The 20,219-nt window shown below is 40.2% G+C and overlaps 1 protein-coding gene across 1 annotated transcript in view; it reads left to right on the top strand.

Annotated features, from left to right (window-relative positions):
* usp11 (ubiquitin specific peptidase 11) overlaps positions 1–20,219 on the top strand; it is a 40,805-nt gene that overhangs the window by 2,404 nt on the left and 18,182 nt on the right. Inside the window, exons 2-16 of the mRNA XM_088081595.1 lie at positions 434–543; positions 986–1,116; positions 1,943–2,060; positions 4,508–4,653; positions 4,956–5,017; positions 6,271–6,370; positions 7,022–7,195; positions 7,735–7,893; positions 8,112–8,336; positions 8,500–8,583; positions 9,416–9,510; positions 9,630–9,833; positions 10,921–11,030; positions 11,575–12,072; positions 12,284–12,354. Coding sequence (XP_087937721.1) covers positions 434–543; positions 986–1,116; positions 1,943–2,060; positions 4,508–4,653; positions 4,956–5,017; positions 6,271–6,370; positions 7,022–7,195; positions 7,735–7,893; positions 8,112–8,336; positions 8,500–8,583; positions 9,416–9,510; positions 9,630–9,833; positions 10,921–11,030; positions 11,575–12,072; positions 12,284–12,354 — 2,287 coding nt within the window. The remainder of the gene's footprint in view (positions 1–433; positions 544–985; positions 1,117–1,942; positions 2,061–4,507; positions 4,654–4,955; positions 5,018–6,270; positions 6,371–7,021; positions 7,196–7,734; positions 7,894–8,111; positions 8,337–8,499; positions 8,584–9,415; positions 9,511–9,629; positions 9,834–10,920; positions 11,031–11,574; positions 12,073–12,283; positions 12,355–20,219) is intronic.

Raw genomic sequence — 20,219 nt, 5'->3', positions numbered from 1 at the left:
CAGTGCTCAAGTTAATAAACACGAATAGTTAAATACCTTCATACATGGAGAGATATTAAAAAAGAATAATGATAACTTTTTTCTAACATTTTTATTTCATTTTTTTCCCCGCAATATTTTTATTTAGATTTTCCATGTAAGACACGGCGGTTTTACAAACGACAACACATAACATATAATTACTATCTTAGTACAGTAACAAAGAGAGAAAGAAAGAAAAAAATGTTAATAAATGCTAATCTATACAACACTGTTTAAAGTAAATCAATTAATAAAGCAATAAATGCAAAATATGATTTTTCATTTTTATAGAAAAAACAATTAATTGAAATTTTAAAATAAGAATAGAAAACTAAATTATAAGTCAGACTGTTTATCTGCTGTGTGTGTGTGTGTGTGTGTGTGTGTGTGTGTGTGTGTGTGTGTGTTGCAGGTACGTGGTGGAGCGTCGCTGGTATGAACAGTGGAAGGAGTTCGTGGAGACCGGCGATCAGAACTCGTCGTCCTTCCCTGGTCAGATCGACAACGCGGAGCTGTTTGAGGGTCAGTGAACGCCTCGCTCCGCCTCCTGACGTCATCACCTGAGAAACGTCTCTTCTTCTCTGAAATCCTCCCGCTCGTCGTCGTCTTCAGCTCTTTTCCGTCACTGTCATGATATTTAAGTTTCCTGTCATCTGCACTGACCTCTGACCCACGACCACAACTACAAATACCTAAAATCAGCACTTCTAACAAAGCTTTTTAAATTTTCCATAATTAAGAAAACCTGTCAGCTGCTTTTTTAGAAATTGGTCCTTTTTTTGAAACTCATCCTGTCAGTGTCTCAGTAGAGAGTTTCTGTGTTTCGTGTTCCTCCGTGACAAAAACAAAACTTGAGCAGAAGAGGCCGACTGCATGAAGAATTAAATCTCAGCAGCTTTGAAAGAGTGACGTCGTCTTTTAGAAACATCGGTGACGTGTCGTCATCGCGTCTCCTGTTTTTCAGATCTGGACTCGTACCACATGAAGGAGCGTCTGGTGGAGAACGAGGACTTCATGTTGGTGCCGGCTGAAGCCTGGCACAAGCTGCTGGCCTGGTACGGCATGGTAGACGGGCAGCCGCCGCTGGAACGCAAGGTAACCGCCACACGCCAGATACACGCCAGATACACGCCAGATACACGCCAGATCAGATACACGCCGCATACACGCCGCATACACGCCACATACGCGCCACATACGCGCCACATACGCGCCACATACACGCCACATACACGCCAGATACATATCAGATTCACGTCAGATGCACGCCACATACACGCCAGATACACGCCAGATACACGCCAGATACATGTCAGATTCACGCCAGATACACGCCACATACACGCCAGATACACGCCAGATACACGCCAGATACACGCCAGATACACGCCAGATACACGCCACATACACGCCAGATACACGCCAGATACACGCCAGATACACGCCACATACACGCCAGATACACGCCAGATACACGCCAGATACACGCCACATACACGCCAGATACACGCCAGATACACGCCAGATACACGTCAGATTCACGCCAGATGCACGCCAGATGCACGCCGGATGCACGCCGGATACACGTCAGATACACGCCACATACACGCCACATACACGCCAGATCAGATACACGCCAGATACACGCCGCATACACGCCACATACACGCCAGATCAGATACACGCCAGATACACGCCGCATACACGCCGCATACACGCCGCATACACGCCACATACACACCAGATGCACGCCAGATACACGCCAGATACACGCCAGATACACGCCAGATGTCTGGCATGTCGGCCAATCAGCTGCTAGTTTTTCGAGTCCAAATGAGAATGGTGGATTTCAGGTGATCCCGTTTAAGTGTGTGCGTGTGTGTGTGTGTGTGTGTGTGTGTGTGTGTGTGTGTGTGTTCAGGTGGTGGACCTGCCCAGCACTCTGAAGGTGGAGGTTTACCCCATTGAGATCTTCCTCTGTCTCCATAGCAACATGGACAATGTCATCACAGCACAGTTCAGCCGCACTGACAGCATACGTGAGTCGATCCGTGTGTGTGTGTGTGTGTGTGTGTGTGTGTGTGTGTGTGTGTGTGTGTGTGTGTGTGTGTGTGTGTGTGTCGGGTCGAGGGCCGAGTTCTTCCAGCTTACTGTGAAAATCGTCTCTTTGTGGGGCTGGTTTTGTGCGAGCGGGACGCGGTCGGCTTGTTTCGAACATCTTTCTGCGTCAGATTTCTTTTCTTTGGAACAAAGCGGCTCAAACCACAAAAACAGAAACAGGCCAAACGTGTTCAGTTCAATTCAAACTTTATTTCAGACACACAGAAGAGACCATAACACCAAAAAGAAAAGAAGAGACATCAAAACAAACAAACAAAAACAGAAAGTGTGCTTCACTTATGTTTTCGTGCCGTTTTAGCAGCTCCATGTGCAATATTGCTTTAACTTTAAGATTATGATCAGACACGTTGTATTTCATGTTCAGTTGTTTGATGCTCTGTTGTGTGCTTCTTGCTGCTGTATTTTTGGAGCAAACTGGAGAATTTCCTTCAGGATTAATGAAGTTCTGTCGTTTCTCTCCACGATCCTCCGGCTGCTGCAGACACCGAGGGTCATCTGAGGCTGAAAGTTTAGCAACAAATGAGCAGGAAATGCTCAAGTGTTCACTCTGGTATCGAATGCATATTTCAATACTTAAAATGCTGCAGAAAGTTGCTAAAGCCAGAAATCCTTCCAGTTGTTGATTTAATTAACATCATTTATGAAATTACCAATAACTTTCTCCGGCCTTTTCCTTGCAGCCTTTGATCAGTCGATTAAACATCGATTCCCTCACATAGTTGGCATCCGAAGTACGAGTCGTTTAAACTTTTTATTCAAGGGGCTAAATGGAAATAAAATGGAAGTGAAATTTAGTTGGCTCGGTCGGCTGATTTTATCCTGATCGACAGAATCACACAGACAGATTTCCCTCTGTGGTTAATGACGTTTATCCTGATATCCTGCAGTTCTGACTGTTAAAATAATGACTTTAATTTCTGCGTATTATATTGTTTGGTAATTTTTTCTCTCATATGGCTTTTTTTGTTCAGTCCCTCCAAATATCAGCAGCTCAGATTCATTTTAAAATGAACTCAGAACCCAGCTGCTCCAAAAACCTCCGCCTCCAGTACCTGTCTCCCACCGCCTCCCCAAATCTGCGCTGCCATTTCCTCTAAATGTGTCTGTTTTTCTTGCATTTGTGTCTGTTGTGTTCATGTAAGCATTTTCAGTATTTTGTATTTCTCTAGTTTGCATCTGACTTTTGTTTTTCTTTTTGCATTTCGTGTAAAGCGTCTTTGAAAGTGTTGTATGAGTCCTTCCTGTTCTTATCACCAAAGCTTCTGCTCTCTGTTACAAAAAACACTATTTGTGTATCGACCCGGTAAATCCAAAATAAAATGGAATTCGGAATAAAAGTACACTTTTGAGGAAGCAACGAAATTCTTTTTTTTTTTATTTAAATGGTGTCTAAAATAAGAGCCACTTTCTCTTTTAAACATCATGCACAACTCAATCAATCAGTCGAATCATTATTAAATTGACTGAGAAATGTTTTGATATTTTGGCTTTTTTTTCTCCGTACAAAAATTCCAACAATTTAAAAAACTTCACGGTTCCGGATTTTAAAATTTAAAGATTTGCTTCTTCTTCTCCGTTTTAAAAACATATGCTGATGCTGTTCTTAAATTATTTATAATTTTTTTAGATTTGGACTTCTCTGGCCCCTCCCCCATACTACCATTTATTATTTATTATTAATTAATCATATTTTATAGCTATTTATTTATTCATTTTTATTTTTGATTGCTCCTTTTTTGGGGTCGACTGATATTGTTTTTTCAGGGCTGATACAGATTATTAGTAGTTAATGAGACTGATAACCGATATTAGGATCTGATATGTATTTACAATAAAAAAGAAAATAATCCTGTCAATATTTAGAATTTAGAATATAAAAAAAATAAAAATTCCAACATAAAACTTTGTTTAAATGCTTTTAGCAAATGTTCAATCAAAACTGAAGCTTTCAACATCAAATAGAGAAAGTTTCCTGAAACTTTTTAATAAAGTAAATAAAAATATCTCCCTGATATTTTTATATCTTCCCTTTTACAAAGAAAAACTTCCTCCCGTGCACTTTCTGTGCACTTTTTAATTAATTCACTTTATCGGCAGTCATTAAAATAAAATGCTGATACAGATAATCAGCAAAATGCCAAATATCAGCCCCAATAATCGATTCTCTGTTGACCCTTAAATCACCCGGTAACGCTCTCTCAATATATATATTTATTTATTGTTTTCTTCTTGGTTTAATTTCCTTTTTCCAATACTTAACAGATTTTCCCTGACAACGTGTGTGTGTGTGTGTGTGTGTGTGTGTGTGTGTGTGTGTGTGTGTGTGTGTGTGTGTGTGTGTGTGTGTGTGTGTGTGTGTGTGTAGACTTGATCCAGAGGGCGATGTGTGAGGCCTTCTCGGTGCCTCCGGGCTCGGAGTGTCGTCTGTGGATGAAAAGTTCGGATAACAGCTGCGACCGTCTCAGGAACATCCACGTGAGCGTGCTGGACGCCTGTCTGAGCTCTGGGATGGTGAGGACAAACTCTCAGTTTAACAACACTAAATACCATAAAATAAAATGTCACAACACTAAATACCATAAAATAAAATGTCACTGCGTCTGAAGATCGACTCGTAACGTTTCAGAGTGAGAATCAGGGAGATTGTTTTAACGCTGCTGTTACTCACTGACTTCCTCATAACACAGAAGCTCCTCAGAGATAAGCTGGAACATGCCTCTGTGTGTGTGTGTGTGTGTGTGTGTGTGTGTGTGTGTGTGTGTGTGTGTGTGTGTGTGTGTGTGTGTGTGTGTGTGTGTGTGTGTGTGTGTCAGACGGTGATTATGGAGACGAGAAATGCCGACGGCACCTGGCCGAGCTCCAGACCTCAGATCATGTAAGAGCACGCTGTCTGTCTCTCTCTCATTGGTCCTCAGTGTTTCCTTGTTTCTGTTTTTCCTTCTACTGTCTCCTTTTCTCCTCCTCCGTCCCCTCCTGCTGTTTGTCCGTCCCCTCCTGCTGTTTGTCCGTCCCCTCCTGCTGTTGTCCGTCCCCTGCTGTCTTCCTGTCAGGGGAGCTCTGTTGTCCTCTCGTTGTCCTTCAGTGTCTTCACTTTGCTTTCAGTTTTGTCTTCATTGAAAACCTCTCCGTCTGTGTGTCTCTCTTTTTCTGTTCTCCACTCGCTCTGGTTTTTATTCACTCCTTCTTACCTTCTTTGATTTGATCCTGTCCTGTTTCGAGATGTAGAAATAGTGTTTGATTTATTATTAATTTATTGGTGGAGGTTAAAGGTCGAGGGTTTAAACAAAGTTTTGTGTTGGAGTTTGTTCCAAATTCTGAATATTGGCAGAAGTTGTTTTTTTCATTAATGTATATCAGTTTGTGAAATCAATTATTGGTCTCATTAACAACTAATAATAGCAATAACCTAAAATGGCAATATTGTTTAACTCCGAGTCCACATAACTGACTACAATACACGGCCAGTTAACCCTTTGATACCTGAGCTTACCTGGCCTTTATATGCAATGAGCAGAGACCCAAAAAATGATCAAAAATAAATAAATTGCATGAAAATGAGCTCAAAAAAGAAAAGAAGAAAAAAAAAGCAAACAAGGAAACTGCCATCATTTTCTGTAACATAATTTAAAATATGTTATGTTACTAAACTATGGTAATTATAAATGTGCTTTATATTTAAAAAATATTACTATTATTAAATATTGAAAAGTGACATGTAAGAAATATGATCGTTTCAGAGAATGATTGGTCTTTAAAGTCATGGAAAAGTCATTGAAAAGTCCTGGAAATGTATCAGTAAAAATGTGTGTAAACCTTGAAAAACACAATCGGCCTGAGCTGAGAGCCGCGATGTTCATCAGACTTTAGTTTCACTCTGAGTTACAGAGCGCAGCGTTTCCTCCTCTGAAACAACACAATGGGTTTTGTCACCACAGTGCTCCTCCTCCTCCTTTTCCTCCTCCTCCACCTCCTCCTCTTCCTCTTCCTCTTCCTCTTCCTCTTCCTCTTCCTCCTCCTCTTCCTCTTCCTCCTCCTCTACCTCCTCCTCCTCCTCTTCCTCTTCCTCCCCCTCCTCCTCCTCCTCCTCTGGTCTGAATCTGACGCTGAAGCCTCCTCTGGTTGTTTCAGGAGGAACTCTGTGGAGGAGCAGGACTCGTATCGAGGACAGCCGGGAGTCTGCGGCCTCACCAACCTGGGCAACACCTGCTTCATGAACTCTGCTCTACAGGTCCCACACGCACACACACACACGCACGCACGCACGCACGCACGCACGCACGCACGCACGCACGCACGCACACACAGAGTAAAGGCCTTTACTTTCCAAATCCGTATTTTTCGTGTGCTTTTTATGCCTCTGTATAGCTCCTTTATTTAGGCAGGTATGGGACTCATTTAGATTTTAAATCTTTTTTCCTGCATCTTAAAACAAGGTTACAACAATAAATACAGACAAACAAATGCAAGAAGAACAATCAGATACAAAAAAATGTGCAGTCATCAGTTTCAGTTAGCGTTGGAGTAGCATTCACGTTAACCAAGAGTGCTGTTTTCTCGACCTTTTAAAGTGACTTCACTTCTCGGACAGTTTTTAGTGCTTCTGTAAGTTATTCCAAGTAGACGTGGTGGCAAATTTAAAGGCTTTTTTGCCTTTTCAAACGGTGTCCCTTTAATAACAAGCTTTCTGAAATGAGCTCTGTAAAATCACCACCCGGCTGCTGCTCAGGTTTCTGCACAGACTGAAGGGATTCAGCTGACTCTGTCCGCCCACGTTTCACTTTCCTTTAAAATGTTTTTTCATAACCTTAATTCATCCAGTACAAGTGTTTTTATTTGGTGTCCCTCCGTCCTTCCTGACTCGTCCCGTCTCTGTGTGCAGTGTCTGAGTAACACACCTCCTCTGACGGAGTACTTCCTGCAGAGCTCCTACCTGGAGGAGCTGAACTTCACCAACCCTCTGGGCATGAAGGGCGAGATCGCCGAGGCCTACGCTGACGTCATCAAACAGATGTGGTCCGGGAGGCATTACTCTGTGGTGCCGCGCGTCTTCAAGGTAGGTGTGGGCGATGTATCGATTTTAGTCAAGGTATCGTGGCGTTTTGGTTCTCTCGCTCTCCTGCAGCTCTCTGTCTCTCTCTCTCACACACACACAGAGCAGGGCTTTTGCAGAGCTCCACACCGTAAATGTTTAGTCACATTTTTCAACCACGAGGCACTACTGCTATTAGCAAATATGATGAATATCTGAACTGCAGGGCTGTTTTTCTTTAACTTACAGAGAATAAATCATCAGGTTTAACGGCGCTGAGGTGACAGTCTAACTTAATGAGTGGTAGTGCGTTAGTGCGAGCAGGTGAGGCGTGTTTTTCTGTCTGCAGAGCCCCAGTCACGACTTTTTAGTCACATTTTGCGACTTTGGATTCTGACCGTGAGGAGATATTTTCTGAATTTGACAAAAACGATGTTAGAGTCACTGAGCGTACGTTTCTTGTATTTAACTGCACGTCCTAACGTGTGTGTGTGTGTGTGTGTGTGTGTGTGTGTGTGTGTGTGTGTGTGTGTGTGTGTGTGTGTGTGTGTGTGTGTGGGCAGACAAAGGTGGGTCACTTTGCATCTCAGTTTCTTGGTTACCAGCAACACGACAGTCAGGAGCTGCTGTCCTTCCTGCTGGACGGACTGCATGAAGACCTGAACAGAGTCAAAAACAAAGAGTACATCGAACTACGAGACGCCGAGGGACGACCGGACCAGGTGAGCAGCTCCAGCCGCACCTGAGAATCCTCCGACACTCTCGCGCCCGAAATGTCTTCTGTTTGGCTTTAAGTTAATGGATATCATAATAAAAATGTTTTTTTTTATGTCACCTCAATATGTTTCTAGTTTTTATGATAATTTATTTAAAGCTTCTGGAAAACTCCAAACAAGTAAAGTTTTTCTCATAAATCACGTTTCTTCTTCCTGCCCTGCAGGAAGTGGCTGAGGAGGCGTGGCGTAACCACCGCCGGCGGAACGACTCTGTGATCGTTGACACGTTTCACGGCCTCTTCAAGTCCACGCTCGTCTGTCCGGAGTGCCACAAGGTCTCTGTGACCTTCGACCCCTTCTGCTACCTGAGCGTCCCACTTCCTGTCAGCAAGGAGCGCGTCATGGAGGTCTTCTTCGTCTCACTGGACCCGCACGCCAAACCTGCCCAGGTAACTCCTCCCACCTGTTTATACCTGACTGTTTGCTCTGCAGGCATTTCTGCAGCTAAACTGAAACTAAAAACTTCCAACATGATTGTAAAGTTTCAGGAAAACTTACAGCGACATGAATATGACATAAAGTGTTCACTTGTGTGTCTGTTTGTGTCTGCAGCATCGTGTTGTGGTTCCTAAAGCCGGGAAAGTGTCCGACCTCTGCTCTGCTCTGTCAGAGATGACCAACATACCTCCTGCACAGGTCAGTGTGTGTGTGTGTGTGTGTGTGTGTGTGTGTGTGTGTGTGTGTGTGTGTGTGTGTTGATGATTAATGAAAACCCATCACCAGCAGTTAGTTATCGGTTGAAATGAGGGTCGGTGACACTCAGGGACGGCTGAGAGTCCACTGAGTGGAGTGCACATCTGAAATAACGGTTTTGGAGCTGAACAGTGACCTCTGACCCACAGAGTAACAAAACATTGAACAAAAGCTGCATTTTTTGCATTTTTGTTTTTGCACATCAATTTTCAAGCATTGAAGTTACCCGTTTTGTATTTCATCACACACTTGTGACTATTAAAGATAAACCCATTTCCCCCATTTGAAGACATCATTTTTTGCCTAAGCCACTTTTCAAAGACAATTTGCTCAATTTTCTTTTGTTCATACAGGTCTTATGTATCCCAAATAGCTCAGAGAAATTAAAATCCATTCCTCAGGTCTCAGGACTTTACAGTAAAAAAAGTGTATTATAGTGGAGTGTGTTACAAAAGAAAAAAGATCTATGCATCTATGCAGTGTTTTACTTGAAAGTGAAACACTGCATAGATGTAAGTGTTGCAGAAAACTTTCTTTTACAAGTTTGGACTTTTTTTTGATGTTTCCAGCCCTTTGCCGAAACTAAGCTGGGCCGAGCCGCGCTCGTCCTGCAAAACTCTTGATATTAAAAATGCTTCTTTTATCATATAACTGACTTTAGCCGTAATCGAGTCCACAGTAAGTAGACTGATGAGATCCCACAAGGAGGGTTTTAACCTTTTTTGTGTGTGTGTGTGTGTGTGTGTGTGTGTGTGTGTGTGTGTGTGTGTTTCAGATGGTGGTAGCTGATGTCTTTAACCATCGTTTCTATAAAATCTACAATGCTGATGAATCTCTGAGCTGCATCCTGGACAGAGACGACATTTTTGTGTAAGAAAACCTCAACTTTTTATCGACCACTACTGTTTAATCGGGACGTCTTCAGGGCAAACGGATCTGAATTTTACTTTTTCACATCTGCTCGACATAAATGTTGCTCCTGTGTCCAGGTACGAGCTGAGTGTGCTGGAGGAGCAGCAGGAGGAGCAGGTGCTGCTGGCGCTCTACCTGAGGGAGCGCTCTCACTACAGAGACTACGGCTCAGGCGGCAGCTCATACGGCACGTCGCTGTTCGGACACCCGCTGCTGCTCAGCGTGCCGCGCAGCAGCTGCAGCCGGGAGGCGCTCTACAACCTGTTCCTGCAGAGGCTGGCGTACGCAACACACACACACTCTCTCTCACACACACACACACACACACACACACACACACACACAAAGACAAAAAATTGGCCTTTTTTAATGTTGCTTATCAGTGCTTTTATAAAGAGACAGTTTCTAAGGCTGACAAAGTAAAGCATGTTTTAGAAGAGCAGGTGTCATAAAACCTGTCGTAAAAATGTCACATTAAAGTACATGTATCGTACAGCATAGAAAAAACACAGGGTCATTTAAAAGAACAGTCAAAGTAAAGTATGACATAAAAATTCATTAAAAAGTCATAGTATATGATGCCACAAAGTATGCAAAAAAAAAGTTCCTAACAAAGTAATAGCATTGTTTGCCATAATGTTTTTTTTATAAATCATGCCGTTTATCATGCAGTAAAGAAATAAATTAAGTGTTTTAGTGTACTGTGTTATAAAATTATCACACAAATGTCAAAGTTTAGTATGCCATTCGACAAATCATAAAAATTCATATTATTGTATGCCTTAAAAAATATATAATTTTATAGTGTCATTTTAAAAAATCCTAAAATATTTCATAGTCATTAAAAAATCATAAAAAGTCATAATATACATTACAAAATGAAAAAAGGTAGTATGTCATTTAAAGATTCATAAAATGTGTCATAGTACAGTATGCCAATAAAAAAATCCATAAAATATATTTATTATAGTATGAAAAAAATCAGTATAACATTCCTTAAAAAAATCTTTGAAAGTATCATGGTATAGTTTGCAAAAAAGCAATTAAAAAAGTCATAGAATGAAACGCCAGTGATAGATTAATAAAAGATGACATGGTTTAGTATGCAGTTTTTAAAAAGTCATAAAATATGTTACAGTATAGCATGTAATCAGAAAAAAAAAAAAAAAAAATATATATATATATATATATATATATATATATAACACAAATATTTAAAGCCATAAAATTTCATAAAAATAGAGATAAGACTGTATTAAGTATTTCTGTGTTTAGAAGGTCATGGTAGAATAGTAGGACAGTTATTTTTTTATAACTTCCATATATTTTATATATTTCTATACCTTATGAAATTGTTTGTTTGTGCAGACGCTACGTTCGACCTCCGGATCCCTCCGAGGAGCTGGAGGAAGAGGAGGAGGAGGACGATGAGGATGAAGAGGAGCTGTACAAGACTCAGACCAACGGCATCAGTGACGGTATCATCAAGTCACCATATTAATGTCATGCTTCAAGCTTGCTGTAAATAATAATGATGCTTATTTCTGTAGCATTTATCAAGAAGATACAAAGATGGCAATACGCAGATTTTAACCATTTCAGAGCAGTTTTAAAGGCACAGAGACCGACACAGTAAGCTCAAAGCTGCAGACACACCCCATCAATCACACTCACTGTCTACAAATGTTTTTATTCATTTAGCTGAGCTGGAAATTAAAGATTGAAATGAAATGCATAGTCACAAAATATATGCCATATGCATAGACAGCCAAAATTAAAAAAAAAAAAAAAAGAAGAAGAAGAATGAAAAGTGAGTTAAATGAGCCAAACAGTCCCTAACAGTTACTAAACAACATTATTTGATTGAGGTTGTTCAAAAACAGAAGGGTTAAAAATTACTTTCCAACTTCTCAGGACTTTTCTCTGTTTAGAAGTTATTTTGTTGTTCAGTTGACTGAAAATGAAAACAGTGGTGATGTGCACGACAGCTTCGCTCTGATTGGTTCTGTGTTGTTTTCTCAGAGGAGGAGCAGGAGGAGGGAGAGAGAGCCGGGCCCTCTCAGACAGATCTCTGCGCCGGTGATGCGGTGCCAAACAGCCAATCACATGATACCGCTGTCGCCGAGCCCCGCCCAGAAGTCAACCACACACAGCCCTTATTGGACCACGGAGACACGGAGTCCGTTAACGGTCCCCAGAACCAGACTGAGCCCTTCTGTCGCACCGACGCTAACGCCACCAACGCTGATGATCCCGATGAGGACTCAGGCAGGACCGCCAACACCAGCTCAGAGCCACCAGCACAGCTGCCGCAGCCGCCCTGCGAGACCACAGAGGACGAACAAGAAGAAGACAAGCAGGAAGAGGCGTGTTCCCCGAGTCCGCTGCCCAATGAGCAGCCAGCGAAGAGGAAGGCGTGTCGAAAGAGGAGGAAGAGCCTGTTCACCATTCAGGCGGTGAACTCTAACGGGACGACTGAGAGAGGGATGGGAGAGGGAGGGAGCGCTGTGTCCTTCAGCTGTAAGTCTGGAGACACACACACACACACACACACACACACACACTGTACAGCAGCAGTGCTTAATTTAGCAGATAAAATCCCCTCGAGCTAGTTAAGTAAAGCGAGCCTGCCTCTCAGCTGCAGGTCACAGTAAATCTGTATCATACTTTCTGCTGTGGATTTATATACATTTGATTCAAATGTACTAACTGCAGCACTATCTCTCTGCAGCTCAGCCTTATGTGGCCATCGACTGGGACCCTGACATGAAGAAGAGATTCTACAATGAAAATGAAGCTGAGGTCAGTATGAACATGTTTGTTTATGTACAGCGGGTGTCGTAAAAGTTTGGATGACTGAGGGCCAATTTAGTTTAAAAAGTCATGAAAAACACCTTGAAAAAAAATGAGGAATGTCAAAGAAGAGAGGAAAAAGTTATTGCATTATGTCAAAATAGGGCATAGAATAGTATGTTGGCATAGTACAGGTTTTTGCAAAAAAAGGTCATAGTTTAGTATGTAGAAAAAATGTTGTAGTATAGCATGTCAAAAACAAAAACAATCATATTATAGTATGTCAAAATAAATACATTGTCTAAACAAAATTTAACGTGCCATAAACACTGTAAAAGAGCAGTAAAATCCGCTGAAAAATGTCAAAAAATGACGTCCAAAAAAACTACTGATAATCACATTAAACCATATAAAATAGCGTGCCAAAACTATGGATATAATGAAAAAAATGACATGTCCAAAAAACTGATGAAAACCATTTTAAACCACTTAAAATAGTGTGTCAAGACTCGCCAGAGCATAGGATGTTGCAACAACAGTCATGTCCAAAAATCCAAAGAAAATGCCATACTATAGTCTGGAAAAAATGGCAAAAAATGACATGTCCAAAAAGCTGCTGAAAATCATTTTAAACCACTCAAAATAGCGTGCCGAGACACTCCATAGCATAGAATGTTGCAAAAACGTCCGAAAATCACATAAAATAGCATAACCAAATATCCACCGAAAACTGCCAAAAAATGACATGTCAAAAAAAAACTGCTGAAAACCATTTTTAACCACTTATAATAACGTGCCAAGACAAGCTATAGCATAGGATGTTGCAAAAATAGCCATGGACACCATAAAATAGCATTTCCAAAAATCCACCTGAAATGCCATACTACAGTATGACAAAAATGTCAAAACATTTCATGTCCAAAAAAGTGCTGAAAAACTATTTTAAACCACATAAAATAGCGTGCCAAGACTCGCCATGGCATAGGTTTTCGCAAAAATTCCCATAAACACCATAAAATAGCATTTCCAAAAATCCACCTAAAATGTCATATTATAGTATGGCAAAAGTGGCAAAAAATGTCATGTCCAAAAACTGTTGAAAACCATTTAAACCACATAAAATAGTGTGCCAAGACTCGCTATAGCATAGAATTTTGCAAAAATTGTCATAAAAAAATGTACAAAAATCCACCGAAAATGCCATTCTTTAGTATGGAAAATATGTCAAAAAATGACATGTCCCAAAAACAGCTTACAATACTTGAAAGCCGCATTAAACAATGTGATGACACACACCATAGCATAGAAAGTTGAAAAAACGGCCCGAAACACCATAATATGGCATGTCGACAAAATGACCCAGAAAGCAAGGCTATAGTATGGCAAAAATGTCAAAAAATGACATGTCCCAAAAACAGCTGAAAATACCTTAAAACAACTTTAAATAGCGTGCTGAGACACGCTATAGCATAAAAAGTTGCAATAAGGGCCAAAAAAACCCCAAAATATGGCATGTCGAAAAAACGACTCAGAAAGCAAGGCTATAGTATGGCAAAAATGTCAAAAAATGACATGTCCCAAAAACAGCTGAAAATACCGTCAAACAGCTTCAAATAACGCTCTGAGGCACGCAAAAGCGTAAAAAGTTGCAATAAGGGCCAAAAAAACCCCAAAATATGGCATGTCGAATAAACGACCCAGAAAGCAAGGCTATAGTATGGCAAAAATGTCAAAAAATGACATGTCCCAAAAACAGCTGAAAATACCTTAAAACAACTTTAAATCGCACGCTGAGACACGCCATAGCACAGAAGTTGCAAAAATGGCCGAAAAATAAAAAATTTGGCATGTCGAAAAATTGACCCAGAAAGCAAGGCTATAGTATGGCAAAAATGTCAAAAAATGACATGTCCCAAAAACAGCTGAAAATACCTTAAAACAGCTTTAAATCGCGCGCTGAGACACGCCATAGCATAGAAAGTTGCAAAAACAGCCAAAAAATGACAAAATATGGCATGTCGAAAAAACGACCCAGAAAGCAAGACTATAGTATGGCAAAAATGTCAAAAAATGACATGTCCCAAAAACAGCTGAAAATACCTTAAAACAGCTTTAAATCGCACGCTGAGACACGCCATCGCATAGAAAGTTGCAAAAACGGCCGAAAAATAAAACATTTGGCATGTCGAAAAATTGACCCAGAAAGCAAGGCTATAGTATGGCAAAAATGTCAAAAAATGTCATATCCCAAAAACAGCTGAAACTGTTCAAAACAGCTTTAAATAGCGCGCTGAGGCACGCCATAGCATAGAAAGTTGCAAAAACGGCCGAAAAATAAAAAATTTGGCATGTCGAAAAATTGACCCAGAAAGCAAGGCTGTAGTATGGCAAAAATGTCAAAAAATGTCATATCCCAAAAACAGCTGAAACTGTTCAAAACAGCTTTAAATAGCGCGCTGAGACACGCCATCGCATAGAAAGTTGCAAAAACGGCCAAAAATTAAAAATTTGGCATGTCGAAAAATTGACCCAGAAAGCAAGGCTATAGTATGGCAAAAATGTCAAAAAATTACATGTCCCAAAAACAGCTGAAAATACCTTAAAACAGCTTTAAATCGCACGCTGAGACACGCCATCGCATAGAAAGTTGCAAAAAGGGCCAAAAAGACCAAAATATGGCATGTTGAAAAATTGACCCAAAAAGCAAGGCTATAGTATGGCAAAAATGTCAAAAAATGACATGTCCCAAAAATCGCTGAAAATACCTTAAAACAACTTTAAATCGCGCGCTGAGACACGCCATCGCATAGAAAGTTGCAAAAACAGCCGAAAAATGACAAAATATGGCATGTCGAAAAAACGACCCAGAAAAGCAAGGCTATAGTATGGCAAAAATGTCAAAAGATGACATGTCCCAAAAATCGCTGAAAATACCTTAAAACAACTTTAAATCGCGTGCTTAGACACGCCATAGCATAGAAAGTTGCAAAAAGGGCCAAAAAATAACAAAATATCACATGTCGAAAAAACGACCCAAAAAGCAAGGCTATAGTATGGCAAAAATGTCAAAAAATGACATGTCCCAAAAACAGCTGAAAACTGTTTAAATCAGCTTCAAATAGCGCGCTGAGGCACGCCATAGCACAGAAAGTTGCAAAAACAGCCGAGAAATTACAAAATATGGCATGTCGAAAAAACGACCCAGAAAAGCAAGGCTATAGTATGGCAAAAATGTCAAAAGATGACATGTCCCAAAAACAGCTGAAAATACCGTCAAACAGCTTCAAATAACGCTCTGAGGCACGCAAAAGCGTAAAAAGTTGCAATAAGGGCCAAAAAAACCCCAAAATATGGCATGTCGAAAAAACGACCCAGAAAGCAAGACTATAGTATGGCAAAAATGTCAAAAAATGACATGTCCCAAAAACAGCTGAAAATACCTTAAAACAGCTTTAAATCGCGCGCTGAGACACGCCATAGCATAGAAAGTTGCAAAAACAGCCGAAAAATGACAAAATATGGCATGTCGAAAAAACGACCCAGAAAGCAAGGCTATAGTATGGCAAAAATGTCAAAAAATGACATGTCCCAAAAACAGCTGAAAATACCTTAAAACAGCTTTAAATCGCGCGCTGAGACACGCCATAGCATAGAAAGTTGCAAAAACGGCCAAAAAATGACAAAATATGACATGTCGAAAAAACGACCCAAAAAGCAAGGCTATAGTATGGCAAAAATGTCAATAAATGACATGTCCCAAAAACAGCTGAAAATACCTTAAAACAACTTTAAATCGCACGCTGAGACACGCCATCGCATAGAAAGTTGCAAAAACGGCCGAAAAATAACAAAATATGGCATGTCGAAAAAACGACCCAGAAAGCAAGGCTATAGTATGGCAAAAATGTCAAAAAATGTCATATCCCAAAAACAGCTGAAACTGTTCAAAACAGCTTTAAATAGCATGCTGAGGCACGCCATAGCATAGAAAGTTGCAAAAAGGGCCAAAAAATAACAAAATATGACATGTCGAAAAAACGACCCAAAAAGCAAGGCTATAGTATGGCAAAAATGTCAAAAAATGTCATATCCCAAAAACAGCTGAAACTGTTCAAAACAACTTTAAATCGCGTGCTTAGACACGCCATAGCATAGAAAGTTGCAAAAACGGCCAAAAAATAAAAAATTTGGCATGTCGAAAAATTGACCCAGAAAGCAAGGCTATAGTATGGCAAAAATGTCAAAAAATGACATGTCCCAAAAACAGCTGAAAATACCTTAAAACAACTTTAAATCGCGCGCTGAGACACGCCATAGCACAGAAAGTTGCAAAAACGGCCGAAAAATAAAAAATTTGGCATGTCGAAAAATTGACCCAGAAAGCAAGGCTATAGTATGGCAAAAATGTCAAAAAATGTCATATCCCAAAAACAGCTGAAACTGTTCAAAACAGCTTTAAATAGCGCGCTGAGGCACGCCATAGCATAGAAAGTTGCAAAAATGGCCGAAAAATAACAACATATGGAATGTCGAAAAAACGACCCAGAAAGCAAGGCTATAGTATGGCAAAAATGTCAAAAAATGACATGTCCCAAAAACAGTTGAAACTACCTTAAAACAACTTTAAATTTCACGCTGAGACATGCCATAGCATAGAAAGTTGCAAAAACGGCTGAAAAATAAAAAAATTGGCATGTCGAACAATTGACCCAGAAAGCAAGGCTATAGTATGGCAAAAATGTCAAAAAATGACATGTCCCAAAAACAGCTGAAAATACCTTAAAACAGCTTTAAATCGCGCGCTGAGACACGCCATAGCATAGAAAGTTGCAAAAACAGCCGAAAAATGACAAAATATGGCATGTCGAAAAAACGACCCAGAAAGCAAGGCTATAGTATGGCAAAAATGTCAAAAAATGACATGTCCCAAAAACAGCTGAAAATACCTTAAAACAACTTTAAATCGCGCGCTGAGACACGCCATAGCATAGAAAGTTGCAAAAACGGCCGAAAAATAAAACATTTGGCATGTCAAAAAATTGACCCAGAAAGCAAGGCTATAGTATGGCAAAAATGTCAAAAAATGACATGTCCCAAAAACAGCTGAAAATACCTTAAAACAACTTTAAATCGCGCGCTGAGACACGCCATAGCACAGAAAGTTGCAAAAACGGCCGAAAAATGACAAAATATGGCATGTCGAAAAAACGACCCAGAAAGCAAGGCTATAGTATGGCAAAAATGTCAAGTCCCAAAAACAGCTGAAAACTGTTCAAAACAGCTTTAAATAGCGCGCTGAGACACGCCATCGCATAGAAAGTTGCAAAAACAGCCAAAAAATGACAAAATATGGCATGTCGAAAAAACGACCCAGAAAGCAAGGCTATAGTATGGCAAAAATGTCAAAAAATGTCATATCCCAAAAACAGCTGAAACTGTTCAAAACAGCTTTAAATAGCGCGCTGAGGCACGCCATAGCATAGAAAGTTGCAAAAACGGCCGAAAAATAAAAAATTTGGCATGTCGAAAAATTGACCCAGAAAGCAAGGCTATAGTATGGCAAAAATGTCAAAAATGACATGTCCCAAAAACAGCTGAAAACTGTTCAAAACAACTTTAAATAGCGCTGAGACACGCCATCGCATAGAAAGTTGCAAAAACAGCCAAAAAATGACAAAATATGGCATGTCGAAAAAACGACCCAGAAAGCAAGACTATAGTATGGCAAAAATGTCAAAAAATGACATGTCCCAAAAACAGTTGAAACTACCTTAAAACAACTTTAAATTTCACGCTGAGACACGCCATAGCATAGAAAGTTGCAAAACGCGAAAAAAATAAAAATTTGGCATGTCGAAAAATTGACCCAGAAAGCAAGGCTATAGTATGGCAAAAATGTCAAAAAATGACAAGTCCCAAAAACAGCTGAAAATACCTTAAAACAGCTTTAAATAAGCGTATTAGATACGCCATCGCACACAAAGTTGCAAAAATGGCTAAAAAACCCCAAAATATGGCATGTTGAAAAAATGACCCAAAGAGCAAGTTCAATTCAGTTTATTTATTGTCATTTTAATCTCACCTTACAGTGATCAAAATGAAATTTCATTGCAGTTGGCTCATCATAATGCAGGATAAAAAACAACAGCAAGTATTTACATAAAAAGTATAAAATGTGCCAACACAATTAGGTGTTACAAAATAAGAAACTGCATATAAAAGTGCTATACAGGATATAAATAATTATTGCACATGTATATATTTATGTTGTATTACACAGTCCAATGAGGCAGTCCTGTGTGGGTGTGTGGAGGGCTCATTGACTTGAGTTTGACAGTCTTATGGTCTGTGGGAGGGAGCTGTCGCAGAACCTGGCTGTACTGCTTCGGAGGCTGCAGAACCTCTTTCCAGAGTTTAGCGGCGAGAACGGTCCATGATGGAGGTGTGGGGAGTCTCTGCTGATGTAATGAGCTCTGGTCAGGCAGCGTTTTTTTTACAACATCTTGGATGGGAGGAAGTGAAGTCCCAATGATTTTTTGGGCTGTCCTCACCACCCTCTGCAGGGACTTCCAGTCAGAGGAACTGCAGGCTCCAGCCCAGACAGACATGCATGTGGTTAGGATACTCTCTATAGTAGAAGGTGGAGAGGATTGGAGGTGGGGTGTGTGCTCTCTTCATCCAGCGCAGAAAGTGCATGCACTGCTGACCTCTCTTTACAAGAGCTTCAGTGGGATATAGTATGGCGAAGATGTCAAAAAATGACATTTCCCCAAAAAAGCTTAAAAAAGCTAAAAACTGCATGAAATCGCATGCCGACAAACACCATGGTATAGAGTGTTATTAAAAGTGAAAAAATACCATGATATGGGATGTCGAAAAAATGACCCAAAAGGTAAGGCTATAGTATGGCAAAAATGTCAAAAAAATGGCGTGTCCCAAAAACAGTTGAAACTACCTTAAAACAACTTTAAATTTCACGCTGAGGCACGCCATAGCATAGAAAGTTGCAAAAACGGCCGAAAAATAACAAAATATGGCATGTCGAAAAAACGACCCACAAAGCAAGGCTATAGTATGGCAAAAATGTCAAAAATGACATGTCCCAAAAACAGCTGAAAACTGTTCAAATCAGCTTTAAATAGCGCGCTGAGACACGCCATAGCATAGAAAGTTGCAAAAACGGCCAAAAAGACCAAAATATGGCATGTCGAAAAATTGACCCAAAAAGCAAGGCTATAGTATGGCAAAAATGTCAAAAAATGACATGTCCCAAAAATCGCTGAAAATACCTTAAAACAACTTTAAATAGCGTGCTTAGACACGCCATAGCACAGAAAGTTGCAAAAAGGGCCAAAAAATAACAAAATATCACATGTCGAAAAAACGACCCAAAAAGCAAGGCTATAGTATGGCAAAAATGTCAAAAAATGACATGTCCCAAAAACAGCTGAAAATACCTTAAAACAACTTTAAATCGCGCGCTGAGACACGCCATAGCATAGAAAGTTGCAAAACGGTCAAAAATAACAAAATATGACATGTCGTAAAACGACCCAGAAAGCAAGGCTATAGTATGGCAAAAATGTCAAAAAATGACATGTCCCAAAAACAGCTGAAAACTGTTCAAAACAGCTTTAAATAGCGCGCTGAGACACGCCATAGCATAGAAAGTTGCAAAAACGGCCGAAAAATAAAAAATTTGGCATGTCGAAAAATTGACCCAGAAAGCAAGGCTATAGTATGGCAAAATGTCAAAAATGACATGTCCCAAAAATCGCTGAAAATACCTTAAAACAACTTTAAATAGCGTGCTTAGACACGCCATAGCACAGAAAGTTGCAAAAACGGCCGAAAAATAACAAAATATGACATGT

Source organism: Plectropomus leopardus, chromosome 9 (genome assembly GCF_026936395.1).
Source record: "Plectropomus leopardus strain MGB_pleo_1.0 chromosome 9, ASM2693639v1, whole genome shotgun sequence".
Taxonomy (NCBI): Eukaryota; Metazoa; Chordata; class Actinopteri; order Perciformes; family Serranidae; genus Plectropomus; species Plectropomus leopardus.
Note: the sequence above shows the minus strand (reverse complement) of the source record. Positions and strands in the feature narration are given on the sequence as shown.